The sequence below is a fragment of the Orcinus orca genome, chromosome 16, assembly GCF_937001465.1.
Source record: "Orcinus orca chromosome 16, mOrcOrc1.1, whole genome shotgun sequence".
Taxonomy (NCBI): domain Eukaryota; kingdom Metazoa; phylum Chordata; class Mammalia; order Artiodactyla; family Delphinidae; genus Orcinus; species Orcinus orca.
This window is the reverse complement of record NC_064574.1, coordinates 15502501-15529388: the sequence shown is the minus strand read 5'-3', so window position 1 is coordinate 15529388 and position 26888 is coordinate 15502501. Positions and strand designations below refer to the sequence as shown.

At 56.1% G+C, this 26888-nt stretch overlaps 2 protein-coding genes across 8 annotated transcripts in view; one reads left to right on the top strand and one right to left on the bottom strand.

Annotated features, from left to right (window-relative positions):
* Positions 1-1716: 1716 nt before the first annotated feature.
* On the top strand, positions 1717-17184 carry PCIF1 (phosphorylated CTD interacting factor 1). Of its 4 annotated transcripts, none has more exons than XM_004272925.4 (17): positions 2050-5987; positions 7731-7898; positions 9256-9398; positions 9489-9613; positions 10876-11013; positions 11191-11321; positions 11436-11590; positions 12245-12392; positions 12487-12570; positions 12831-12930; positions 13989-14151; positions 14863-15035; positions 15178-15264; positions 15350-15534; positions 16181-16274; positions 16367-16542; positions 16692-16867. In XM_004272925.4, exons 3-17 carry the CDS (start codon positions 9275-9277, stop codon positions 16744-16746), a joined length of 1938 nt encoding a protein of 645 aa, XP_004272973.1. In that variant the 5' UTR covers positions 2050-5987; positions 7731-7898; positions 9256-9274; the 3' UTR covers positions 16747-16867. The 4 variants fall into 4 exon arrangements, with proteins under 4 accessions (XP_033289724.1, XP_004272973.1, XP_033289723.1 ...); XM_033433832.2 differs by having other exon boundaries at positions 2059-5987; positions 7731-7997; positions 16640-17184; XM_012534186.3 differs by having other exon boundaries at positions 2061-5987; positions 16640-17184.
* A 753-nt stretch (positions 17185-17937) lies between these two features.
* Positions 17938-26888, bottom strand: part of ZNF335 (zinc finger protein 335) — a 19076-nt gene continuing 10125 nt past the window's right edge. For 3 of the 4 annotated variants that reach the window (XM_033433829.2, XM_033433830.2, XM_049699902.1), the window contains 13 exons: positions 26092-26324; positions 25081-25174; positions 24862-24956; positions 22156-22415; positions 20645-21221; positions 19723-19865; positions 19479-19642; positions 19237-19340; positions 19066-19143; positions 18765-18848; positions 18611-18676; positions 18446-18527; positions 17938-18353 (listed from right to left, as the gene is read on the bottom strand). In XM_033433829.2, the coding sequence (XP_033289720.2) occupies positions 18226-18353; positions 18446-18527; positions 18611-18676; positions 18765-18848; positions 19066-19143; positions 19237-19340; positions 19479-19642; positions 19723-19865; positions 20645-21221; positions 22156-22415; positions 24862-24956; positions 25081-25174; positions 26092-26324 (2108 nt within the window). In that variant the 3' untranslated portion in view covers positions 17938-18225. The remainder of the gene's footprint in view (positions 18354-18445; positions 18528-18610; positions 18677-18764; positions 18849-19065; positions 19144-19236; positions 19341-19478; positions 19643-19722; positions 19866-20644; positions 21222-22155; positions 22416-24861; positions 24957-25080; positions 25175-26091; positions 26325-26888) is intronic. The other variant, XM_033433831.2, reaches the window with a different exon arrangement.

The following is a 26888-nucleotide window of genomic DNA, read 5'->3' as shown; positions in this document are numbered from 1 at the left end:
CAGGAAGTTGCCAGCTGACACCCTGGCTTCTTTTTTGGAGAAGTCTGGGATTTAATTCTGCAGACTCAGCTCGTATGGGTGTAAACATCCTGGCTCTTGGCCAGGCTGCCCGAAGTAGAAAAATGGGCATCGGAGGGAGTGGGTGGGAGCGTGGAGGAGACCACCACTGGTGCCCCCCACCCCATCCTGAGATGACTGAAACACCACCTGGGGATGCTGGGCCCTAACCCAGAACAGGGACTGGATTTGGGTTCCCAGGCAGCTCTCAGACCGATTAGTTCTGCAAACATAACACACGTTTTCACACCTCCAGGCCTTGGCCATACCCTTCCCCCTTCCTTGCCCACCTGGAAAATCCTATTCTTCCAGCAAAATTCACCTCACTGTTATCTCTTCTGAAGCCTTCTCCTTTGCACACCTACTCCCCTGGTCATCCCAGTAGAGCCTTTATCTCCCTGTAGCGGACGGTGTATTTATGTGTCTGCCTCCCCACTCCTCCGTGGGCTCCCTGAAGATGAAGAGCCTGTCTCAAGGTTCTGGGGCAGGCCTCAACACATATCGGGCAGTGAAGACATGGAAGGGGGCCTCACGCCACATCAGACACTCTCTGGGCCATGGAGACCAGAGGAGGCGCCCCATTGCCCTCATCTATTCTTGGCTTAACTGGCTTCTCTCATCTGGTCCCAGAACGGCCAGAGAGCCACTCCCTGTGGAAACCACAGCTTGGGTGGCAGCCTGCTTCCAAAGCTTTCCTAGGGCCAGGCCCACTCGCCTTGGAAACTGCCTTAGTGATACTTCAACTGCAGAACAGGGTCTCAGGGCAGCTCAGGCTTGGCCTTGGTGGGGAGGAAAGCAACCTGGAACAGGGTCATGTTGGAGCCTCCCTTCCCCAACTGCCAGGACCTCAGGGCTTAAAATGTGTGGTTCTCTCTCAGCAGCTTCTTGCCGTAGTGGGGAAGAACAGGGAGGTGAAGGTATGTGGCACCCTGAGCCTGTATGTTTATGTTTCCACTTTAACATGGAGATGGCTTTGTCCTGATTTGAGGCCAGGGTCCTCAGAGGCCCTGATAACAGGCTCCCGCTGATGCCAGAAACTTGGCCTCTGTGCACGTGCCCAGTTGAATCTCGGAGACAGAGTTTGGGGTGAAGTAGAAAAGAATAGCTTTATTGCTTTGCCAGGCAAAGGGGGAAACAGTGGGCTTATGCTCCTCAAAACTGTGTGTCCCGGGCTTCCCTGGTGGCACAGTGGTTGAGAGTCTGCCTGCCGATGCAGGGGACGCGGGTTCGTGCCCCGGTCCGGGAAGATCTCACATGCCGTGGAGTGGCTGGGCCCATGAGCCATGGCCACTGAGCCTGTGCGTCTGGAGCCTGTGCTCCGCAGCGGGAGAGGCCACAACAGTGAGAGGCCCGTGTGTGTCCCAACCTGGGAGGATTTGGTGAGGAGTTTTTTATAGCAATAGTTCAAAGGCGAGGTTGCTGATAAGGGTCAGGGTGCGTGCAGGGCCTGCGCTCCTTTAATCCGGCCTCAGGTGGTCTCCTCCTAATGAACTTCTCTGGTTCCTTTAAACTGGAATGAAGAATGCTAACATCTTCCATTTGTTGGGGGTTTAGTTTTATAAAGACCTCAAAAATATTATGTGTATCCCTTGAGGTGGAACAAGGACCCTGCCCCAAGGCTGCACTATTGTTTCTTTCTTTTTCTTTTTTTAATAAAAAAATTTTTTTTTTAAAACATGTAAAATCTTTTATGTTTTTATAAATTTATTTATTTAATTTATTTATTTTTGGCTGTGTTGGGTCTTTGTTGCTGTGCGCGGGCTTTCTCTAGTTGCGGCGAGTGGGGGCTACACTTCGTTGTGGTGCACGGGCTTCTCATTGCGGTGGCTTCTCTTGTTGTGGAGCACGGGCCCTAGGCGCGCGGGCTTCAGTTGTTGTGGCGCACGGGCTTAGTTGCTCCGCGGCATGTGGGATCTTCCCGGACCAGGGCTCGAACCTGTGTCCCCTGCATTGGCAGGCAGATTCTTAACCACGAAACCACCAGGGAAGCCTGATCACTATTGTTTCTTGACTGCTCCTCCCTTGCCTCTGTATCCCCTCTCTTTCCTAATTAGTTTGAAAAGCTTCTATGCTCAGGAGCCCCACAGGGTCCTGCTCGGTTTCACGTCCAGGACTGGCTATGTCTGGAGGAGCTCTGCTTACCATCTCTCCCAACCTAGATCTGCTGTCTAGTGAGGCTTCTACAGAAAAGTTGATGGACTGCTTGAAAGCCCCAGGATGTTTGGTTGACCTGCTCAAACCCATCTTGGGAGTACACGACCCCAGGCTGCTGGCAGGGACTCTGCCACATTGTGCAACTCATGTTTTTCTTGGTGTCCCAAAGGGTGCTGCCTTGGTGTTCCCACCACAGAAACCAGAGCCTGGAATAGAGATGGGGATACCTGAAAAAGTCACTAAGACTTCAACCCAGTGTGGTCTGTCTGTGGTCAACAAATATTTACGGAGGCTTGGGCACAGTGCTGGGTCTGGGGACTGCAGGGGTGACAAGCCCTGTCCCCGCCCTTAAGCAGTCCACAGCCTCGTGGACGGAGAAAATGGACAAACGCTGAGCACAGGCCATTAGGGGAATACAGAAGAGGAGACCTGACCTAGCCTAGCCTGGGTTCAGGCAAGTTCAGGGAAGGCTGCCTGGTGGAGGCAACATCTCAGTTAAGATGAAGGCTGAATTAGGCAAAGGGGGAGGAAAAGTGAGAGCAAACAGCATGTGCAAAGGCCCAGGGTCAAGTGAGAATGCGGCACATTTAGGGAAGTTATAAGGATCACTGGGACCAAATGAAAGAGAGATGGTTTGAAGGTCCGGATTGTGAATAACATGAATGTATGCAAAGTGCTTGGTGCAGCCCCTAGCAAACGCCTGCCATAGTAGCTCTCATAACTATAGTCTTGGAAGCCAAGGTAAGGGTTTGGGACTTTATTGTGCAGTCAGTGGGGAGACATTCAAGGGTTTTAAGGCCAGGGTGACTTGGTCAGATTTGCAGTATGACCAGACTTAAAGAGATCCCCGTGACTGCATGGTGGATTATGGACCACGAGAGAAGCAGGGCTGGAGGATCAGAAGACCAGTCTGGGGACTGATCTCCAAACCAGTAGTAATTCAGAAAAGAGGTACAGGGTGGGGGCTTCTAATATCCCCCAACAGTGGAGTAGAGAAATATACATTGGAAGACAGGATACAGCAATGAAAATTAACTATGGCTACATGCAACAACTTAGATGGGTCTTACAAGTGCAATGTTGAGCAAAAGAAGGGAAACACATATAATTCCATTTATATAAAGTTTGAGGAACAGGTGAAATGAAGGGATAGTCTTTAGGGATGCGTGCTTAGGCGGTAAAACTATAAAAGCATGGAAGTGATTATCGCAAAAGTAGTGGGAACAGTGATTACCCTGTGCTTCGCAATATCTTGACCTGAGTGACATTTACCACATTCACTCTGTGACAAATCATCTACCTTTCTGTTTTGTGTGCCTTCCTGCATGTGTACTATTTTTTAAAAATATTTATTTATTTGGCTGTACCAGGTCTTAGTTGCGGCATGAGGGATCTAGTTCCCTGACCAGGGATTGAACCCCGGGCCCCCTGCATTGAGAGAAGCGCGGAGTCTTAACGACTGGACCACCAAGGAAGTCCCTATGTGTACTATTCTTCACAAGAAAAAGATTTTTAAAATAATGCTTGCTCTACGTAGTAGAGCTTGCTCTAAGTAGCAGAAATGATAGAGAGAAGGGATGAGGATATAATGGGAAGAACAAGTTTGGGGACGCGAAGAAAATGAAGAGCAGTGTTTAATGCTCTGAGGTAGAGAAACCTACAAGACGTTGAAGTGGAAGTGTCCAGGACCACCATGTGAGCTCAGACAAGTCACTTGCCCCGAGTCCAGATTCCCTTCTCCACAAGAGAGAGAAGCAGTGTGGTTTTAAGGAATCAGCCTTAGGTTTTGGTGTTAAAACCTGAGCTTAAAATCCCAGTTCTCTTATTTCATGGCTGTGAACCTGGACAATCATTTCACCCCTGCCCCCTCCCCCAGTTTCAGTTTCCTCATGTGTAGATTTGATCTAATCTTTTCTACTCTCAGGGTTCAGAGAGGACAGATTAGGATAGGCACTCGGGAAGTTTGATGCTTTGATAATAAGAGAATCTGAACAAGGAATGAAAAAATACTTTGAAAACATGAAGGCACGAACATGTAACCATCACTATATGATTTTTACACTCCAGTGTTAATAAGAACCAGCTAGTGAGCTTGTAAAACTGGGCATTCTGTAAGTCGAGAGTGACCATATAATTTATTGTCCAACCAGGGCCCTTTTGAGAAAGGAAGCCATTTTAATAATTATGCCAGGACAACAGACATAAATCAAGACTGTCCCAGGCAAAGCAGGACATGTGGTTCCCCTGTCTGAGGTGGGGACCCTGCATCTGATGGCCTGTCAAGCCTATCAGGTGAACTGTATGCACTGTGAGGGCAGGATCGCTGCACCTGCTGTGCCTACAAGGAGCTGGTTTATTTCCAGAGGTCTCAGATCTACATGGAGCAAGCCTCAAACCCCGTGAGGTGATAAGAGCTAACATCTGTTAGTGTCAGTTGCTGTGCTGAGTACTTCCCCAGGCAGCATCCCAGTTAATTCTCACCAAACCTTGATGAGGTAGGCAGCCTTATCCTCCATTAGAGGAAACTAAAGCGTAAAGAGGTTAAGCAACTCCTTCAAGGCCACACATCTACATCTCGGGTGGAGGAGGAGTTTGAACCCAGTCAGACTGATGGGAACCCTAGTTCTTAATTACTGTTCACACTACTGCATCGGGTTTGCTGGCACTCCCCCAACCCCACCAAGCTGCTGGGACCAGGCACCACGGACAGGAGCGGAGGCCCGGCTGGGGTATCTGCAGCCTCAGGCTCTACGTGGGAAGCGCAAGTCGAACAGCAGGTGGCAAGCCTGTCTTCCTAAGCTATCACTGGGAGGTCGGCTTACTGGGGAGGCCAGAGGGAGGTGGAGCTAGTGAGTCGCCTGCTCACCTCTACCAAAGAATCCTGCAGGCAGCCAGGGACCTGGCGACTGCCATTCTCCTGCTGGGTTAACTTTTGTGGCCGGCCTGAGGTCTCAGGTTTTGCACTGCAACTAGCAACCACTGATATCAGTGTTGGAAAGCCCTCTGATGCATTTAGTTTATAATTTCCCAACTTTGCCAAAAGCCATCTTTATTATATGTCTCTCAGGGCTATTTTGAGTTTCTTCTACTCAGGGGCTCTTAGAACTTATGCAGCCTCATTAGGGGAGAAAGTTCGATGTGCATGCAGCCTGCATATAAGAAATGGCTGGAAAACATTCCGGACAACGGTCCAAAGACGACAAGCGACTGCCCGGAAGTGGCGGAGCCGCGCCGCAGGCAAGACCCAGGTCCTCTGTACGTCCAGAGATTACGTCACCAGGACTCCGCCCCCAGGTGGGCGTCTGGGCCTAGCCCCCGCAGGTTTCAAGCCCACTCCGCGCCCCCTGGTGCGCACACTCAGCTCGACTGCCGGCGCACCGCCCACTCAGGTCCTGGGGCCCCAGCGGGTGTGCTTGCGGGGGAAACTGAGGCAGGGAGCGTGCTCGTGGGATCATTCCTGCCTCAGTCCACACCCCAGGGCCCGCAAAGCTGCCTCCCGCTCCTCAGACCCGCATGAACAGCAGGGAAGGACGGCAGGAAGGGGAGGGGGCCCACAGCAAGCGAGGTCTAAAGAGTCGGCCTGTCCTGCCACACTCAAGATGGCGGCGCGGCAGCGGCGAGGTCCCTCAGAGGCGGTACCGGCGCATGCGCAGCGCGGAGTCCCGGCCCGGGACACAAGATGGCGGCAGCGGCGTTGGGGAGGGCGAGGCGGAGGCGGCAAAACGGGCGGTCGAGCAGAACGTGTAGCCGCGTCCCCTCGAGTCCGCTGCGGGCAGGTAAGAGCCCCAGGAAGCCATAGTCCCGCCGCGAGCCGCGCCAGGGTCCGGGGTCCGAAGCCAGGCGGCGGTGGCCCCCTCCGGCGCTTTCCGCTCGAGGCTACCGCTTGCCCCGTCTCTGCCGCCGCCGCCATCTTAGGCCCACTGGGGGGCGGCCGGGCCGGTGACCTGGATGAGGGAGTGGGGTCCGGGGAGCGCTGGCGGACCGGTCTTTAGAGCCCCTCCGCCGCTGCCGCCGCCACCGCCTTTGTGTCGGTCTCCGACTCTGAGTCGCCTCAGCCCGGGGGCGGGAGCGCGCGGCGGGGCGGGGGGCGGAGCCCGGGAGATGGGCTGGCGCGCGCGCGCCAAACAGCCCGCCCCCGCTGGCGGGTAGGGGGAAGGTGCGCGCGCGGCGGGGGTTGGGCCCTCCCCTCCATCGCGCGCCCCCCCGCGCCTGCGCACTTTGGAAGCCCTTTGACTGCTCCCTGTTGGGCCGGAGTATTCTGATTGGTGCGTTACTGAAATGATCCCGCCCCGTCTTCCTCCAATCCTGGAGTCGGACTCTCTCTTCCTTCTGGTGTGTTCCTCTGGTTCCGCAGATACGCTTGTTTATCCTTAAGCTGTTGGGCCCTTGTCGAGCTGCGGTATGCGCGGGGGCCGAGAAGCCACAGGATAAATAAAAACTTTTCCTTAGTAATAGCAGTTATCTCTTACTTGCAGAGATAACTTGCACTTAGTACAGTGTGCTAAGCTCTACGCATCGAGACCGTAGAGGTTGAGTGATTCTGGTTCTAATTCGGAAAGTGGCAGAAGCTTCTGGAACCGGGGTCTGTGCAAACCCAGGGTTGATGCAGCACCGACCTGCTGCATCCAGATCACCTGGGAAATTAAAAACCTTTTTAATCATAAAAAAGTTGGTAAAGATTTGAAGTGTTGTAAAGTGAGAAGATTAGTCACCCAGTCTCCCAATCCCACTCTTGAGCTGTGTTTAAAAGGTACAGATTCTTGTGTATCTCCCCTCCCCACCTCTACGATGTGGAGTGAGCGACAGGAATCTGAGGGTTTTTTTTTAACAAGTTCCCTGGTGGTTCTGATGCACAGCTGGTTTTGGAAACACTGCAGAGTCCCCACTTGGCCTCACTAAGCTGTGCTGCTTGTCCCTCCTCTGCATAGTTCACCTGCTTGGTGCATTGGTATCACACAGTATTTCTTGGGGAAAATATTTCAGTGAAGGTGAACACGCTGTGTTATACAATGCATTGGCATGGATTATTATTATTTTTAAAATTAAAGACCTGATTCAAAGAAATGTGTTTTTCCCTCACTGTGGGTGGCTTGGGACCGTGCCCACTCCCAACCTGTGATACGTATGTTGTTCACTTTCGTCTTAGGGGTACTGTGGTTGGCCAGACCAGCTACATAATTTGTGACATCAAATGTACAAATGAGAACACAGGCCCCTTGTTAAAAGTTTATTAAAGATGTGAAGACCGTGACAGCAGAGCATTAAACCAGTCTCAGGGCCCTTTTCAACTCAGGGTCCCGTGGGACGGTGCAGGCTGCAAGTCTGTGAGTGTGAACCTGTTGGTTGGGAAGCTTGAGAAGTACTGTTTTCATCCCCTGAATCCCCAGATCTCCCACAGAGTGTCCTGCCCTGTCCTGGGGGCTTCCGCCGTGCCCTGTGTCATTGCCTCTCTTGTTCTTGTCCCTGTTCTGCAGCATTTCACAGGTCTGTGACTCTCTTTTCTTCCCTTTGCTCTGCAGTTGCTGATGCAAGGAATCCCCTGGGCTCCCGTCCACTCCACTGCTGACCAGCCCACACGCCTGCACTGCACGCTTTCCTGCAGGCCTCCCCACTGCCTCTGTGGGACCAGGGGGTCCATCTGGCCGGAGAAGAAAGCCCTCTCATGCTAGCGTTGCAGACCCCAGAGGGTGAGAGAAAGAGGGACCTTGTTCAGCCTTGAGACCTGTGGGTCCGCCCCGAGGCACCGGGAATTCCTCTTCCCCAGAGGACCAAGGCATCTCCCCTTGGTCAGTGGTTCCAAACCTTTTTATCCTGGCCCCCTTTTGTTGTATGTGTGTTCTCTTGTTCCCTGCATTTTTATCTGCCAAACTGTACAGACAAAGTAACCGTTCATTTTCCCCTTTCCAAATTAACAAAGATGTCTGTGACTGGGTGTACAATAAAATCAACAAGCCAGTGATCGCTATGATGTCGCCAACAACCGTCAGAGCTTCTGATTGTCATGAGATAATCAATGTGACAGCAGTCAGTTGATAAAATTTCAGTAGCAAAGATAACCAGTGTTTAAATGTGCCTTTGTGGTCTTTTTGTGGGTAAATGTTTGATTTCTTTTGGGTGTTGTGACATTGAAAACAACTTTAGGAGCACCAGGCTGACCTCAGTTGGCCCCTAGGAGTCTGACAGCCAGGTTGGGAACCACTTTGGCCATTGAGGCTTGTGCTGGGTGTGCTTTGGGTGGGGTAGTTAGGAATACAAATCAGAAGGAGCTGACCTTCTTCCTGGTGTTTAAAGTATGTTTTCACCTGGGGATTATGAAGGACTGAACTCGGTATTCCTTCTCAGTCCTACTGGTTCTTCCTGCTCTGTAGCGTAGAACAAGGCATCTAATTAGATGCCATGCCCCTTCCTGGGCTGTGCTGTGTTCCAGTTAGATTTTACTGGATAGGAAAAGGAAAGAGGAGCAGTTACTATTTCTTCTTATGGTAACAGCTTCTCAAGGGCAGACTCTGTTCTGTCTTGTCTGCCACTGTTGGTGCTTTGTAAACATTGGCAGAATGAATACAGCTCCTGCTGGGTCCAGATACCATGCTGAGCACTGGAGAGAGCTGAACAGTACCCAGTACTGAGGCCTGGGAGTTCTGACAGTCTAATGGGGAGACAAACCAAGTTAATGGACCAGACTATTTGAGTGCGACAATCCTACAATCCTAGGACTCTGATCACCTAGCCTGAGGAAGGGAGGATCAAGGAAGGGTCCCTGGAGGATGTGGACCTAGTGGCAAGCCAGGCAGAGAAGCGGGGAAAGAGTATTCCAGGCCAAAAGAGCAACGGGAGTGCACCCACTTACAGTTGAGGGAACTGCAACTTAGAGCTGAGGGCTCCTGTGGCACAAGGCTGGCCGTCCAGGAAGGGACTGGATTGGTTTCTCCACATGTGCAGGTGGTCACTGGGGCCCTTGTGGATTGTAACTGGGGTGCAGTGCGGGGGTGGAACTGACCTCCATGCCCTGCTGGCCCTGACACCCTTCGGTCCTCTGTGTGGCAGGTCCGGTGTGGGTGCTGAGATGGCCAATGAGAATCACGGCAGCCCCCGGGAGGAAGCATCCTTGTTGAGTCACTCCCCAGGCACCTCCAATCAGAGCCAGCCCTGTTCTCCAAAGCCCGTCCGCCTGGTGCAGGACCTCCCAGGTACTGGCGAGGGGCAGTGGTTGGGTGGTGGGGTAGGAAGGGTGCCTGGGAGCAGTCTTGACCCTGGCTGGGCTCCGTGCTTGCTTGCAGAGGAGCTGGTGCACGCTGGCTGGGAGAAGTGCTGGAGCAGAAGGGAGAACCGTCCCTACTACTTCAACCGATTCACCAACCAGTCCCTGTGGGAGATGCCCGTGCTGGGCCAGCACGATGTGATTGTGAGTGCCGGCCTCGGGCAGGGGTCTTGGCGGCTTCTGGCATCTGGGCCTTCCCCAAATGTACCCAGAGCAGCTATTACGTACCTAGCCCTGTGTCAGGACCTGGACCTGGGGACACAATGCCAAGCAAGACAGACACAATCCTGCCCTCATGGAACCTATACTTCAGTAGGAGAGACTGACACCTAGAAAGATGATTGTAGTGTACGATGCTGAACTCGTACTGCATGTTGGGCACTGTGCCTGTGATGTGCTTGTTAACAAGATAGACCTGGTCCTGCCTCTGCATGCTCAGGGGACAGTCTACTGGAGGGGCCAGGAGGATTACAGTGTAGCACCTGCGTGAAGAATTGTGTCAGAGTACAGCCGGGATTCTTAGCGGGTCTGGGGAAGGGAAGGGGACAGGGAAGGCTTCTCTGTGAACCAGCGTTTAAGGTGAGAAGGTAGGCTGAGTGAAGTCGGGTGCGGGGAGGAGCACTGTCTGGGAACTGGAGTGTCCACGTGATGGGGAAGTGGGGGCACGGGCTGTCTGGCGGGAATGTGGGCTTTTGGATTGCCGTCAGTTGGGGCAGCCTTTCTTGGCACGATCCACCCCCATGTTGCAGATGAAGACAGGCTCAGAGAGGGGAAGTGACTGGCTCAAGACCTCAAGCCAGTAAGAGGCAGAGCAGGACTTGCACCTGAGGGATTTCAGGGCTAGGCCCTGCTGCCCACCATCACACACATACCCTCGGTGTCTCCAAAAGACTTCCCAGAGTCTCTTGAGTTTTCCCTTTATTCCTAATTTTCATTCTAGTTCTTTTTTCTTTTTCTGGCCGCTCTGAGCGGCTTGCGGAATCTTTAGTTCCCTCACCAGGTGTTGAACCTGTGCTCTCAGCAGTGAAAGCTCGGAGTCCTAACCACCGGACTGCCAGTGGAGTCCCCCATTCTGGTTCTTAAGGAAAAGCAGCTAACATGTACTGGGCACTGATCCCATGCCAGATGTCATGTTAAACTGGTCCTTTAATCACCTTTTCAGTGGCGAGGTCGGTCTCAGCTTGGCTGTTCTGAAGGTGAGGGAATTAGGAAGGGGAAGCACTCCCCCGGGGTGCACAGTCGCAAGGAGCAGGCAGGAGTGGAGCCGAGCGTCCCTCCCGCATCCCAGCCCCTCTGCTCTTCTCCAAGGAGTGGGAGCGGGGGCATGGGAGGCGTCAGGCCTCCGCAGTACTGGGACTCCTAAGCCGCTGGCCCTGGTTGCAACTCTGCTGGTCTCCCTCCACCAGTCGGACCCTTTGGGGCTGAATGCGACCCCCCTGCCCCAAGACTCAAGCTTGGTGGAAACCCCCCCGGCTGAGAACAAGCCCCGAAAGCGGCAGCTCTCGGAAGAGCAGCCCAGCGGCAATGGCGTGAAGAAGCCCAAGGTGAGTGTGTGTGGACTCAGGAGCTGGCTGGGCCGAGGCAGCCCAGTCAGGTGCCCTGTGAGCGCTGAGCATCGGCAGACTGGTCAGGAGGGGGCCCGGGGCGCAGCTCACCAGGTGCACACGGCGTCGGCGCGTGGGCCAGCTCTCCTGACCTGACGCCTTTGACTCTTGCTCCAGATTGACATCCCCATGACACCCACGGGCCCGTCAGTGCCCAGCTCCCCCAGCGTCCCAGGAACCCCAACCCTGAAGATTTGGGGGACATCCCCTGAAGATAAACAGCAGGCAGCTCTCCTCCGACCCACTGAGTGAGTCCCTGCTGATTGGCTTGGGAGTGGCGATCACCGATGGTCAGCCTGCCTGGGACCGTGGGGTGGCAGGCAGGGCATCCCTTTCCTCATTGCTCCCGTCTGTGCCCCAAGGGTGTACTGGGATCTCGACATTCAGACCAACGCTGTCATCAAGCACCGGGGGCCATCAGAGGTGCTGCCTCCGCATCCCGAGGTGGAGCTGCTCCGTTCCCAGCTCATCCTGAAGCTTCGGCAGCACTACCGGGAGCTGTGCCAGCAGCGAGAGGGTAACTGCCTCCTGGGCCCCAGCCTCCTTTGCTTCCATCCACCGTTAGCAAGAGCTAGGGCTTGGCCAGTGGAGCCCAGTGGTTGAGCGTGTGCTGTGGAGGGGCCCCGGCTCCACTACCACTGGCTCTGTGACCTCGGGTTTATCGATTAACTTCTCTGCCCTTGAGTTTCCTCATCTGTAAGATAGTGACAGTAACAGTGCCTACATAAAGGGTGGCTGGGATCAGTAACGCCCAAACAACAAAACCAATCATTAACACTTCCAGTGCTCACTGTTTGCCAGGCACTGTTCGAAGCCTTGTCATGTATCTGTAAAAGGGCATAAAAACCCGAGCACCTGTACCTCACAGCGTTACTACAAGGAGTAAATGCGTAATAAACTGTAGCTTTTATTAAGTAGCAGGTAAGCCTGCTTAACTTGGCTGAAATATAGAATCCATCCCTCCCCTCTTTGTTACCCTTTGTAACACCCTTTATAAAACTAGCAATTCTCAGAATACTCTGGGAAATGTTGCCTAGGACTAAGCTCCTGACATAACAGGGGCTGTCTTGTTTACTGTTGCACCTCCAGTGCCCATGCCATGCCTCCTGTGCCGGCTGGCGCGGAGCCCGCTGACTCAATCCAGACCTTCATCAGCTCTCCCATCCCACAGGCATCGAGCCCCCGCGGGAATCCTTCAACCGCTGGATGTTGGAGCGCAAGGTCGTGGACAAAGGCTCTGATCCTCTGTTGCCGAGCAACTGCGAACCAGTCGTGTCACCTTCCATGTTTCGCGAAATCATGAATGACATTCCCATCAGGTACAGCCCCGCGGCTGCGGCCGACCCCGGCAACTTGGTTTGTGTGCCCAGGCTGGTAAGGAAGGGCTCTAACTCTGCCTGCTCTCTAACCCAGGTTATCCCGAATCAAGTTCCGGGAGGAAGCCAAGCGTCTGCTCTTCAAATACGCAGAGGCTGCCAGGCGGCTCATCGAGTCCAGGTTTGGCTCCGTCTCGTGACCCTGGCACAGGGGGGCTCTGAGCAGAGTGGGGGAGGAGGGCACAGGCCATTTGGCCCACTCTCAGGGCCCTGTCCTTGCGCTTGGCGGCAGGAGTGGGGCCAGCTCCCAAAGGCAGAACAAGGGTCATGATGTCAGCCTGGGTGTTGATGCCCAAATGCCAGTGGAAGTAGGATGGGAGGAGGAGGGAGGGTGGAGCAGACGCTCAACAGCCGGCCCCTTTATGTACCCTCAACTGGCAGGAGTGCATCTCCCGACAGCAGGAAGGTGGTCAAGTGGAACGTGGAGGATACCTTCAGCTGGCTGCGGAAGGACCACTCCGCCTCCAAGGAGGATTATATGGTGAGTGGCCCCAGCCGGAAGGCCAGTGGTGGAAAGGCCCTGTGGTCACTGTCTCCGAGAAGCCCACTCTGCCTGCCGAGGCTGGGTGGGCCCCACGTCAGCCTTCTGTACAGTAGTACAGTGGACCTTTGACAGTCATCAGTCCCCAGACTCACATCTGAAGATGTTCCTCTAGGCTCCTGGCTTTCTCCCAGAGAACATTTCCGTTCGCGTTCTTAACAGAATCCTGTGCTCGGCCACACACCATAAGTAGCTGCCTTTTCAACTTAATGAATGTTCAACACCTCCCTTTAGAGTTTTGGAAACAGATCGACAAACTGCCTTTTCTTGGGTGTGTGTGGCCCTATTTCAGTTAAGAGCTACTACCAGATTCAATCGCCCACTTTAATGTGTCCAAAACAATTCTGTTTTCTGGCCCAAACCCATCATTTCTTTAACTCTCCACCAGCACTAGCAATGGGCTTTCTTTTCAGGACCATTTTTCACAAGAGACAAGGTTTCGCACTTCACGATAGTAACTGTGTACTTGACACGTAGAGAGTGACAAAGGTAGGTGTACTCACTAGCCAGAGTGACTCACTTTCACCCATCACTTTGACACGTGCAATTCAGCATAATTACAAATTGCTAAAAGCTCAAATTGCAAATCTGCAGTGACCACAGAGCCCCTGTTTTACAACAGTCTTTCTCCCCGTAGACTGCAAATGCCTTATAAGCAGGGATTGTGCCTGGTTTGTCTGTTTCCCCAGCAAGTATCAAGGGATTTGGCCCAGTGTAACCCCAACAGTAAGTGCTGGCATTTATCGGACACTTACTGTATGCCGGGGGCTTGGCAAGCCCTTAATGGGAATGATCGCATTTAATATTCAAACTGCCCTGTTAGGTAAGTATTTTGTGTTCCCTTAGCAGCTGAGGAATAGGATTCACAGATGCTGAGGGATTTGTCCAAGTGACACAGCTAGTAAGTAGCAGAGCCTGTTTCAGAAAGAGGACTGTTGGAATCTAACAGCCCTCCCCAGCCAGCCCACCAGAGCCCTGATCAGGAGTGTCTCCTCCAGGATCGCCTGGAGCATCTGCGGAGGCAGTGTGGCCCCCATGTCTCGGCCGCAGCCAAGGACTCCGTGGAGGGTATCTGCAGTAAGATCTACCACATCTCTCTGGAGTACGTCAAACGGATCCGAGAGAAGCACCTTGCCATTCTCAAGGAAAACAACATCCCAGGTAAGGCGCCAGGTGGCAAGGAGCCAGCTGTGACGCCACCAACTCGGTATCCCGGGCCCTGACAAAGGGACAAGTGAGGCTGAGCCTCAAGGCCGCCAGCTGGTTTGGGGAAGCCTGTTTCTCCCGGCAGCGCTTGGGGCGAGACCTGCTGTGGCCTTCGGCTCTGGGGTTTTAGCACTCCTCTAGGAAACAGGAGAAGGGATGAGAAAGGGAGAGCCGGAGGAGGGAGAGCGAGACAGGCCAGGGATAAGTAGTTAGGTGGACCTGCTTTCACATCCGTTCTCTGCCAGCCTCACTGAGGTGCGACATCTGGCCACAGGAGCGTGTGAGGATTCCGTGGGAACTAAAGTGCTGGGCCCCAAAAGATCCCTAAATAAGGTATTGTGACTATGATGACGAAGGCAGTGCAGGTCTCATACTTCTGCCTGGCAACAAACCCACAGCCTGGCTACCAGGCCCCAAGGCATGGTGGCCCGGGGGCCCGAGTCAGTACGGAGCGTGCTGACGTGGGCCACTGGTTCTCGCGCCTGCCAGTTGCCTAGCTGTTTCCTTCGTTACCGAACTGTCTGAGCTGCAGTTTGCTCCTCCACAGGGTGAGACTTACCGCCCTTGGTTACTGGGATGCGCGTGTGAAGCGCCTGGCCCTCGGTAGGCACTGAGGCTGTCCAGGGTGTGAGAGTTGGTGGCCCCTCACTCTTCTCCTGCCCACAGAGGAGGTGGAGGCCCCCGAGGTGGAGCCCCGCCTGGTGTACTGCTATCCAGTACGGCTGGCCGTGTCTGCACCTCCCATGCCCAGCGTGGAAATGCACGTGGAGAATAACGTGGTCTGCATCCGGTATAAGGGCGAGATGGTCAAGGTCAGCCGCAACTACTTCAGCAAGCTGGTAAGAGCTGGGGGGTGGGGGAGGCAGGTGCCCCAGGAGGGGGATGTGAAGGGCTGATCTTTCTGGACCTGGAGTCCTCTGCAGGAGGCAGTGACGAGGGAGGGAAGGGCTGCTGCTGAAGCCCCTGCTTTCTGTCCTACAGTGGCTCCTTTACCGCTACAGCTGCATCGACGATTCTGCCTTTGAGAGGTTCCTGCCCCGAGTCTGGTGTCTTCTCCGCCGGTACCAGGTACGGGCCTGGGGCAGCTGGAGTGGGGGCTCCTCTGGAGCGGGGGGAGGCTGCGCCCCAGAGGCTGAGCGCCGCTGCTCTGCAGATGATGTTCGGCGTGGGCCTCTACGAGGGGACAGGCCTGCAGGGGTCGCTGCCCGTGCACGTCTTCGAGGCCCTCCACCGGCTTTTCGGCGTCAGCTTTGAGTGCTTCGCCTCACCCCTCAACTGCTACTTTCGCCAGTACTGCTCCGCCTTCCCCGACACGGACGGCTACTTCGGCTCCCGCGGGTGAGGGTCCGGGCCCGGTGGGTTCCCGCTTGCCCAGGCAGCCATCCTCCAGAGCACAGAGCCCACCTGGGTCAGCTGCTCCCCGAGGCTTGAGGGCTTTGGAGCTGGGCAGTCTGGGGTGGAATCCCTGCCCCGCCCCCACCCCCCCAGCTGTGTGACCTGGGATACGTGGCTCAGTGTCTGGGAGCCTGTGCCACGCCCTCACCCAGCCTACGGCTCTCAAGAGAATTAGCCCAGGTGTGGAGCAGCAGCGCCCGGTTCCGGGCACTGAGAGGCGTGGCGGGGGCCTGGGGGTGCGGATGGATGAGAGGGGCAGCTGCCGCCCGGCTGGCAAGAGGGCAAGCTCGGCAGCAGGGGATTCCTGGGTGTGGCTCGTGCTGTGGTGGCACTGGGATCAGAACTGGACTGGGGCTCCAGCTCCTCCACTAACCAGTTCAGTGAACTTGGGCCACCAAGCCTGAGCCTCTGTGTCCTCATCCATTCAACAGAGATGGCCACACCTTGTCCCAGAATTAGGGTGACTCGTGGCCTCTGGCCTGCCCAGAGCCATCTCTCCAACGTGGCTGCCTACACGTGGGGGCAGCGCCTGTGTTTGGTGGAGGGACTGGGTCCTGGTGGGACCTGAAATGCTCACCTCTGTCCCCAGGCCCTGCCTGGACTTCTCCCCGCTGAGTGGGTCCTTCGAGGCCAACCCTCCCTTCTGCGAGGAGCTCATGGATGCCATGGTCTCTCACTTTGAGGTGGGTGTGTCGCCACGGGTGGGGGGCGGCGAGCAAGATGGCCGGCTGCTGGAGGGCCAGGCCCTGATGGCCACCGTGGGCCCCTCCCACAGAAACTGCTCGAGAGCTCGCCAGAGCCCCTGTCCTTCATCGTGTTCATCCCCGAGTGGCGGGAACCCCCGACCCCAGCGCTCACCCGCATGGAGCAGAGCCGCTTCAAGCGCCACCAGCTGGTCCTGCCCGCCTTCGAGCACGAGTACCGCAGCGGCTCCCAGCATGTCTGCAAGAAGTGGGTGCTGGGCGGGCGGGGCAGGGGGGCTGGGCTGCCGGGCAGGGCTGACCAGGCCGGGCCGGGCCCCTCCCTGAGCCGCTGCCTCTGCCCGCAGGGAGGAAATGCACTACAAGGCTGTCCACAGCACGGCCGTGCTCTTCCTACAGAACGACCCTGGATTTGCCAAGTGGGGGCCAACGCCTGAGCGGCTGCAGGAGTTGAGCGCCGCCTACCGGCAGTCGGGCCGCAGCCATGGCTCTGTCGGCTCCTCGTCGTCCTCCTCGGAGGCCAAGGACAGGGACTCAGGCCGCGAGCAGGGCCCCAGCCGGGAGCCTCACTCCACTTAACACATCCTGCGGGGAGGAGGAGCCCCAGGGTGCTGGTCTGGACTGCTGGCGCTCAGGCCTCTTGGGGCTGAGTGGATCCCAGGACCCTCCTTCTGGGGTGGCAGCAGGACCCAGACTGCCAATGACATAGGAAGATTACAGCTCTGCCAGGGCTTCCCCTCCCTGCCCGCATCCCCCCAACCTCCCACCTCAAACTCACTCCAAGTCCCCTGTAAATAGGCCCCATGCCTTCCCTTCCTTCCTGGCCCCCATCGTGTTGCCACCTTGTTTCATTTGTAAAAGGAAATACAGAACCACCTCCCTCCCTCAAGAATGTGTGAGGGTCTTGAGGGCAGAGAAGGCTGAGGAACCTGGAGCAACTTCTGGGACCACAGTCCGCTACATCCAGGCTCACCTTCTCATGAGCCCTGGGCCTGCACACCCAACCGAGGGCTCCGGTGTCTTACTAACTTCTCATCCTGTCATCCCCACACCTGGGTCCCCGGTGGCCTCCGCCTACGTCCAGGAGGTCTGAAGGGTCCAGAGCCCTCCCTGCATCAATAATCTGCAAGCCCCAAACTCCCACAGCTGGTATCAGCTTCACTGATCCCTCTGGGGAGCAGAGGGCAGGTAGCTGTGTCGAGGCAGAAACCTAGATGCCTGCTGGCCCTGGAGCCAGCACAGTGAGTGGGCAGCCAGCTGTGTTTTCCAGTCAAGGGTCAGGAGGAAGAGCAAGTCAGAGGCACCTGGTCGGGGCGTGTGGCCTCTGCAGGCACCTGGCTGTGCTCTGAGGACTTCTAGGCAAGGAGCCAGTGCTCCCCCGAGGCCGGGGAGGAGGCAGGGTCTGAAGGTGCTCCGTGGGGCTTTCACCAGCTTAGCCATCTCTCCCAGTATCGGGCCTTTGCCCCGAGGGTCTGCCCTGGTGGGCCACTGTACTTACAGAGGCAGGCCAAGATGATGCACTGCGGGGCTGGGCAGCTTCCACCTCGTTTCCACCCTTGCGGGCTGTGGTGGGCTCCTCCTCCTTCCTAAATCCTTGCCTCGTTCTGGCTGTAGCAGCACATGGACAAAGTGAGCTGGCCAAGGCTGGACTCTGGTCCCTTTATTGAGACTGAGGGGCCAGTGGGTCCATCCAAACAAAAATAAATCTCTCTCCCAAAGCCTGCCTGCAGGCTGGGGCCCGCAGCATGTCCTGGCTGGGGTCCACGGCTGTCCCCTAACCCCAGCAGCACAGGTCTGGCTCCCCAGGAGTGATAGGATGCTGGCTGCTCAGTATCTGGAGATCCTAGGTGGAGCAGCGAGGGAGTCCCAGTGGGCCCCCCACCCCGAGCAGGGCTGGCCCCAATATCCATGGTCTTTGTTGGGCCCCTGGGGCTCAGTCATCGGTCAGGGTGATGACGTCGTACTCGATGCCCTGATGTTGCAGCTGTTGGATGTGTTCAGGCACTGCCTCCTCCGTGCCGAATAGGCCTTGGGCTTGGGCCATGGCAGCATCGGCCACCGCTGCCAGGGGAGGGGAAAGGATGGTGAGCCTGAGGCCCAGGAACTAGGCCTGGGCCCCAGGCCCCCAAGACCCTCAGGGTCCAGCCCCATACCTGTGACAGCTGAGTGTGCTGCAGCCTCAAGCTGGGCCTGTGTGACAAGCTGCTGGCCTGGGGACACCGGCACATACTGGATCTGGAGGAGAGAGGCAATGAGATGTAGCCTTACCAGGACCCCTGCCCGTGGCCCTGGCTCCACCTGGTCCCCAAGGGCCCTACCTGGGACTCCTGAAGGAACGGCGCCCCTTGTTCATACTGGATGTGTGTGATCTGGTCCTCCTGTACCTGGAGAGAGACAGCCAATCCAGTTACTCTCCAAGGAGGATGTACACCCCTCTTCTCACTCCTCACCTGCGTCCCAGGCCTGGCCTACCTGGATGTGATGGCCCTCCGGGACCACGACATATTCCTGGGGGAGCAGGTGCTGGACTCCGTCCTGGGAGATGATGTACTGTACCTGAGGAAGCGGGGAGAAGAGGCAGGTGCTGGGGTCCCGCTCCTTGGGAGCTCAGCGAGGAAGGCAGAGCAGGGGGGTCAGGGACACCCTGTCAGCAATGGCAGCTGGAGGAGGAGTTTGGAAAGTACTGTTCCCCCAACCCCTTCCTGGGAATGGGGCCTGGAGGTTGGGGGGAGGAGGGCGGGCACTCAGGGCTGAGGTGGCGGCAGCAGCTCACCTGGTTATCAGATGTCACCAGGTGCTGGACCATCTGGCCATCTGCTGTAGTGATTTCTTGGATGTAGGTGGCTTCCTCCTGTCAGGGCCAGGTCAGCTCTAGCTTCAGATTTCTGTGTGCCCTCACCCTTGCCCATGACCTGCCAGCAGGGCCCCCAGCCCAGGCTCTCACCTGATCGGTCACTGTCTGTTCCTGGGCCACAATGATGTGTTCCTGGCCCAGTGCCTGCTGTAGCCGCTCTGGGCCCAGGACCCCGTGACTGGACTGGAGTGCAGCTGGGCAGAGAGGGGTGGACGCTCGTTCAGGGGCTCCAGGGGAACCTGAGACGCCCTGGCCCCGCCCTGGTCCAAGGGTGCCTTCTGGAGCAGTGGCTCAAGTCCTTTGTCCACCCCGGGGCCCCAGGCGCCACTCACTGTGCAGCGTGGCCAGCGTCTCGTCGTCACTGTTCAGGATGATGGTCTGGGTGGGGGTCTTGGGGGTCTGGGCCGGGGCCCGCGTGGTCGGGGTTGCCGCCTTCCTCCCATCGGGACTGTGCAGCCGCTGGATGTGGAACTTGAGGTGCCCGTTCCGGTTGAAGCTGAGGGCGAAGGAAGGCGGCTCAGGGGCGGCCCCACCACGCGTGCCCGGCAGCCCCTGCCCGCCTGCGCCCGGCCTCACCGCTGCCCGCAGAGGTGGCACTCGAAGGGCTTCTCGTTGGTGTGGGTCAGCATGTGGCGCCGCAGATCCTTCTTGTTCTTGGAAGCGAAGCTGCACTGGTTGCACTGGTGGGGCCGCAGGCTTGAGTGCTGTGCCATGTGGGCCTGCAGGTGGGGCGGAGTCGGGGCACCGGCTGGGTGAGGACAGATGGCTCCGCACGGACAGGGGAGCCAGGGACCCTGACCTCAGGCACGGTGGATGTGGGAGGAGCTGGGTGAGAAGTACAAGCCAGGCCAAGGTCTGGCACTGCTGGGTGTTCGAGAGCCATGAGCTCCGTCGGGAGGCCGCTCGGAAAGCCCTGTGTCTGCTGACACTCAGTTCACCCCTGTGAGACGTACAGGCTCAAAGAGGGGCCTCTGAAGGTCGCCCCCAGCTCTGACGCTCTGGGTTCTGGGCCCCGCTCCCCTCACTGAGCCACTGTGAGGATTCAGCACGCGCTCGGATCTGAGAACCAATGATTTTCGGGTGAACAGACGGAGTCCCCGGAACCTGGCCTGCTCCACACCGACCCCCGCACCTCCCTGGGACACTGTGCCCTCAGTGTTCTGGACGACTCGACTCTCCCCAGCTGCCTCACGCCACCGCTCCTCTGCTCCTGCAGGCCCAGCTCAGCCATCACCTCTGGGACATCCCCCCAGCACCCCAAGTCCACGTGACTCGTTCCCCATCTGTGCTCCGCTGTGCGCACTTAGTTCACACCGGGGACACTGTCGGGTGTTAGTCACCACCTGGTGTGCCTCCCCGCCAGACTGAGCCCCCTGAGAGCTGGGGCCTTGCTGAGTCATCTCTGACCCCAGCAGGGAGCGGAGGACCTGGCCTGGGGGGGTACTCAGTCCAGGCTTGTTACACAGACGGGTGCCAGCAGAGCGACGGGGGCACCTACCCGGACCTCGGGCCACTGGCGAGCGCTGAAGGGGCAGTCGGGGCACTTGAAGGCACTAGGCCCAGCGTGGGCCCGTTTGTGACTTTCCATCTCAGCTCGGCCGGGGAAGGCCTCAGCGCAGATCTTGCAGGAAAACTTCTTTGACGACGCAGTGGCTGCAGATGGTGGCGAGGGGGGCACTACCAGGCCCAGGGCTTTGCTGGCAGCAGGAGGTGGGGAGGCAGAGCCCTGGGGGTCCCCCACTCGGCGGGTCCTGGCTGGAGACGGGGGCTCAGGGCCGTCTCTGGGCAGCCCCCCACACTGCAGCAAGGGCCACTTGGCTCCAGAGGCCAGGGCGTCTGGACTTGGGAAGGAGATGGGGCCATGTGCAGTCAGCTGTGGACAGGCAGGGGAGCGTGAGGCTCGGAGGGACGGAGGGAGGCAGGAAGAAATGGGAAGAGTAGAGGTGGCTACCCCCAGCCTCACCTCGATGTGGTGCAGCTGGGTCCCGTCGGCGGCCATGATGAAGTGGGTACCAGCTTCTTTCAAGGTGTCACTCACAACCGCGGCCTGGGCTGCCTCCCCAGGGGGCTCCTCGCTGTGGGCAGAGGAGGGGGGGTAAGGCAGCGTTCCAGGAGAGGATGGAGGGCCACAGGAGTCCCCTTCCCCAAGAAAGGCATCAACTGAGGAGTGACTGCCACCGCAGGTTGACCCCTGGCTCCTCTCTTTACCAGCCGAACCTCCGCTGCCTCTGCGTAAATGGCGACCAAGTGTCCAGAGATCGTCCTTCTCAGAAGCGGTCATCCTTGCCCCCTCGATGGGCATGCTGGGGGGTGGCGAGGTGAAGGGCTCCAGGGGTCAAGCCCAAGTCTGACCAGGTGGGGCAGGAGGAGAGGGCGAGTGGGGAGGCAGGGCTGCAAGGACCCACGGGCCAAGGGTAAAGGGCAGATGCTGAGAGACTGGGCTGCCCAGGTGCCGGCCCAGGGATTCTGACTCCCATCCCAGCTGAACAATCTGGTACTTGAATTCAGGGCTTCCTCAGACTGCCCAGGGGTTCAGCGAACATGCGAAACAAACGTTTCTGCCCCAAACGTGCTCAGTGTAGAGAAAGCCAAGTGCAGCTGCAGGGCCTCCAATTTCGCTAAGGAGCCTGAGCTCGTTCCTAAAACGACCTCAGGGACCGTCCCGTACAAGGACGACGTGGGCTTTGGAACCACAGAGACCAGGGTCAGATCTACAGCCTGTCTGCCCTTAGGTGAGTTACTTCGCCTCCCTCCTCATTTGTAAAGAGACGGAAACATGCATCTCGTGGGAATGGTTTAGGGAGTTCACGAATGTCACGTGCCCGGCACATCTTCAGCGGCTCTTGACCTCCTGAAGGGACACGACACCCCTACAGCCCAATTGTTTTACGTGTATTAGGAGTTTTACCTCCTGCCAACTAGGCTTGGGTGGGCGGGGTCCTCATCTGACTCCCCCCAGCACACCTATAAACGGCTGGAGGGGGGGGTCTCGCAGGCAGCAGATCTCACCTGTAAGGTGTGCCAGGAGCCGATGTGCCCTCCTCCATGGTGGGTGCCGTGATGACGCTGTAGCCAGCCCCGCCAAATGGCCCAGGCGCCAGGGTGATCTGCTGTAGGTCCGGGGTGCCTAGCTGGCTCTCGGCGGCCACGCTGCCCCCTGGCTCTGCCATGTGGAGGGCTACCACTTGGGGAGTGGCACCTGCTGGGGAGGGCTGCCCACCAGAGGATGCGAACCCTGCTTCCACGTCCTCTGACTTTACCACGGCCACCTGCAACGGCACAAGTAGCAAAGGAGCTGGCGTTCAAGGCCCTTTTCTATCTCAGGGCCTCAAAGCTCACCCACGGTCTGGCGGGACCCAGTGCCACCACCATGTATTCACACGAGCCCAACTGTGTGTTCCTGGCAACTGGAAAGAGACTTAACGAGAACAGGCTAGAGCGTTACCACCCCCCAAGGGCACTGGGCAACGTCTGGAGACATTTTTGGTTGCCACAATTGGTTGGCACCTAGGGGGCAGAAGCCAGAGATGCTGCCAAACATCCCAGATGAGCAGGACAGCCCCCTCAGCAAGGAGTTATCTGGCCCAAAGCGCCAAGGATAAGAAATCCTGAAGTAGAGGAACAAGTGGCAGACCATTTAAGAAAAAAATGCAATAGTCAGTCTACCTCACATCCTACTCCAAAGCCTGCTTCAAATATTTTCAAGATTGAAATGTAACAAATAAAACTTGAGACATATTAAAAGAAAATATGGATATTCCTATAATCCTTGGGGTGGGAAGTTTCCTAATCATGACAGAATATGTTAAAACCTACAGAAAAACAAACCATAAAATGAGATCAGAAAACAAAGAAGCTGGGGGCGTGGGGGGAGATGGTATTTAATAATTCACGTAAGAGATAAAAAGTGGAGTTCCCACACATACAAACAGCCCTTGCAAAGTTATACAAAAGAGACTAATAATTTAATGGAAAAATAGATACAGGGCACAAACATACATCAGAGAAGAAATAAAATGGTCTATGAACATAAAGAAAGAAACTCGATCCCTTTTGTGATCACAAAATTATAAACTAAGACCCTGACATATACTTCCATCACATGGAAGAGATTTATAAAAACTGATGCCCAGCGCTGGCGAGGCTGTGAGGAAGCACACGCTAGTGGTGGTCATGTAACTGACATAGCTTTTATGAGGCGTCACGCCTTGGGACCCACTGATTCTATTTACTTCTAGGAGGCTTTTTTTTCCCCCAACTAAAAAACATGTTTATGAGCACCCGAAAATGTATGTGCACTGAAGCACTGCCTTGAGTTAATGACAAGTAAGCCACCCATGCGTAAAGGACTGACGAAATAAGCTTCAGAACATCCCTAGGACGGAATGACGTGGAGACGTCAGGAAGGAGTGGACGCGTGTGTGTGGCCAGGCTGTGCCTCACACACTGCAGAGGGAAGAAAAGCTAGGCTGCCTGTGAGCGCGGATGGCGTGATCTCATTTTTTAAGGATCAGGAGGTCTCTGTGTTAGTGAGCACGTGGACAAAACTGCAGAAACGCTTATTAACCTGTTAACAGTGGAATCGGAGGGGAGGGGAGGAAACTTAAGGACTTTCACCTTCTGAAGAGAACAATTCTTAACGCTCATTTTGGGTTTCACAAGCGTATGTTTTTGTAATCAGAAAAACAAACCAACCAAAATGGATGATACTGGCATGAGAACGGCAAACAGAGCAACAGAACAGAACTTGTCTAGAAACAGACTCCTGTACCTGGGGGAATCCAGTGCACGATAAAGGGGATGCTTTGAACCACTGGGGAAAATGAGAGGATTCGATTTATTGCACTGGACAACTTCTGGGAAAAAAATAAACTTAGTCCCCTACCTTTCTGCACACACCAAAAGTGAATTCCAGGTGGAGTAAAAATTTAAGTGTAAAAAATGAAACCCTAAGAAGAAAATACAAACGAATATTTATATAATCTTGAGGTGAAGAGGACTAAGGATGATACCACAGGCATAAGAGCCTGATACGTTGAACTATCTAAAAATGTAAAACTTCTACACACCCCCAGATGCCACAAACTAAACCCTCTGAAGATTCCAGGTCCAACAGCAGGCTCCCCTCCACAGAGCTCTGTCCCCCAGCAGCATGTCACTGTTCCAAGCTGCTGGAATTCATCATCTCAAACACACAGTCTCCATCTTTTCAAGAGGCTGGGAGATGGGAGGTGCTAACAAACCTCTCTCCGCCTTAGAGAATCCTGGAGAGGCACGGGGGGAGGGGAGGGAGAAGCAAAGATGATGAACCTGGGCGAAGATGTGCTAGGCTTAAGGTGCATGAGCATGTGAGAGGTCGGAGCTCAGGAAAGCCTTGGGAGCCTCTGGGCTGTGGGAGGTGGCATGGAACGAGGGTGCTAGACTAGATGAGAAGCTAGTTCAGCCTCATGGGCACGGGCGGTGCTTACTGCTCAGCATGGCGGAGACCGCTGGTGACTCCGGACAGCGGAGTGGGAGAGCCTCTGCCCTCCCGGGGCCTCCCTGGCACAGCGGTCCCCCTCCTCTGCGTCTGCCCACTGGGTTTCAGTGGATCTGTCTCCCACTGACTGGGAGCTCCCTGAGGGCAGGGCACGTCTGCTCCATCACTAGCCTCCACTCCCAGCGTCCAGCGCAGACCTGGCACCACGGGTAAAGCCGGGCCGGGGAGGAGCTCACCTGCAGGGCCGCGCTGCCCAGCTCCCGCCGAGCGCTCATGTTCAGCAACAGGTCCAAGGCTGTCTGTGTGGCCATGGCCGTCGACTCCTCAGCTCCTGGGTGGGTGGGACCTGAGCCTTAGAAATGGCTGGAAAACTGGCACCCAACGCCCTCTTCCCCAGCTTCCGGCCCCCACCGGCACAAGCCCTGCCCCTGCTCCCACCATCCCTCAGAACTCACCTTGCTGGTAGATGATGGTAGCACCACCCAGGGTGTCAGAACACAGCAGCGGGGGTGTCTCGGGTGACTGGAGAGGTGCTGCCTCTGGGGGGATCTGCGGGGTGGGAATATGGCCAAGTGTGACAGGGGGCAGGCTCAGATTCAAGTGCATTCACCAAGCACCTCCTATGTGCCAGACACTTTACAGCTATTGGCTTGTTTCATCTTCACCCTCTTCAAGATATTTTCAAGATATTTACCAGCTCCACGCAACAGATGAACTGACTAAGGTTAAGGATCCCACAGCCAGTAAGTAGCAGAACTGGGACTTGAACACAAGACTATCTGACTCCAGAGCCTCTGTGTTCTACCAGCACATCGTGGTGGTCCATCTTTTGGGGAGGGGAGGGGAGGGGGCAGGCAACATACTCAGCTACAAGACTATATTTCTCAGCCTCCCTTGCGGCTGGGTGAAGTGTGGCCCTGTAGTTAAGCAGGAGCTTCTGGTAAAAGTTCACGAGGAAGGTAAGACGGATAGATGGCGGGCATCATTTTTGCTCTTCCCCTATCCCTTCCTCCTGATTCTTGCCTGGGATGTGGCTAGGAAGGCTGGAGCTCCTGCAGCTATATGGGACCATAAGTCAATCACAAAAACGGGAGTCACATGCCTAGGACGGCTGGGAAAAAGTATCGAGAAAGCTTGGTTCCTGAGGACTGATCAAGGAGCTGCCACAGCAGCCCTGGGTTGCTGACCTTTGGACTTCTTTTACATGAAGACAATAATAAACTATCACCATAGTCAAGATACTGATATTTCCACGCTCTATTACTAGCACTGGAAAGCCACCCCTACTCTGAGATTAGGGTGACATATCTGTGACCTCAGCTGCTCTTCACCACAATCCAGAGAGGCAGGGGTCATTTCGCTGTACTCAGTGTGCCAGTGAGGATGCTAGGGCTGGGAGAGGCAGCATCACACCGGCATTGCAGCCAACGCTCCTAACCCCCTTGTCTGCTGCTTGAGCTCATTACCTCAGGAGGTCCTGGGGAGCTGGGCGGAGGTCCAGGGGCTGCGCTATGCTGCTGCTTCAGCTCCTCAATCTGTTGCAGAGAGAAGAAGGGGCGACGGCGGGAAGGGGGCTCCTCGGGGTGGCGCCGCCCCCACTCCTCAAAGCTGCTTGCATGTCGGCACCGTACGTGCAAGCGGAGGTTCTTCTTGTGTCGCGTGCTGAAGTGGCAGTACTCACAGGCAAAGGGCTTGGCCCCTGCAGGCACATGTGTAGGGATGCTTGGGCTTGCCCACCCCCTCTAGGAAGCCTTCTGTGACCCCGAGAACGTCTCCAACTGATTCACTCCCTGCGATGTGTTCCCAAGCTCAGGGAAACCCATGCTCTGTGCAATTTGGTGTGCCAGGACAGAAACGAGCCAGGTCTCCCTCTGCGCTCACAGCCTTCCTCCGAGTGCCTATTTTCAAGGTCAGGTGACCACATACTTCTCTTATGACTCATCTCCCGAAGTGTCCCCCCAGCTCTCTTTCTCTCTTCTTCCCTAGTGTGTCTGCCAGAGGGCTAGGCACCGAGGAGGAGAAAGAACCAACTTTTGCTGGCCATCTTCTGTGGGCCAAGATGTGATGCTGCTTTAGTGGTTTCCTCTGTCGAGGGCAGGGCCTATGTAAGACCTCTCTCAAGCCCCAGTGCCCAGAACAGACAGGGCTCAGGGAACAAATGGAACTCACGTTTATAACAACCCCATGGTTGGTACTTCTGATTCTCTCCTTTCACAACTAAGAAAGGTTCAGAGAGCGCCAGCAACTGGCCCTGGGCCACACA

Excerpts from the sequence above, each read along its gene's own strand:
- PCIF1 (XM_033433832.2), top strand. The coding sequence starts at position 9,275 with ATGGCCAATGAGAATCACGGCAGCCCCCGGGAGGAAGCATCCTTGTTG. Across the intron at positions 9,399-9,488 it reads CCTGGTGCAGGACCTCCCAG|AGGAGCTGGTGCACGCTGGC; the intron begins GTACTGGCGAGG and ends GCTTGCTTGCAG. Across the intron at positions 9,614-10,875 it reads TGGGCCAGCACGATGTGATT|TCGGACCCTTTGGGGCTGAA; the intron begins GTGAGTGCCGGC and ends TCCCTCCACCAG.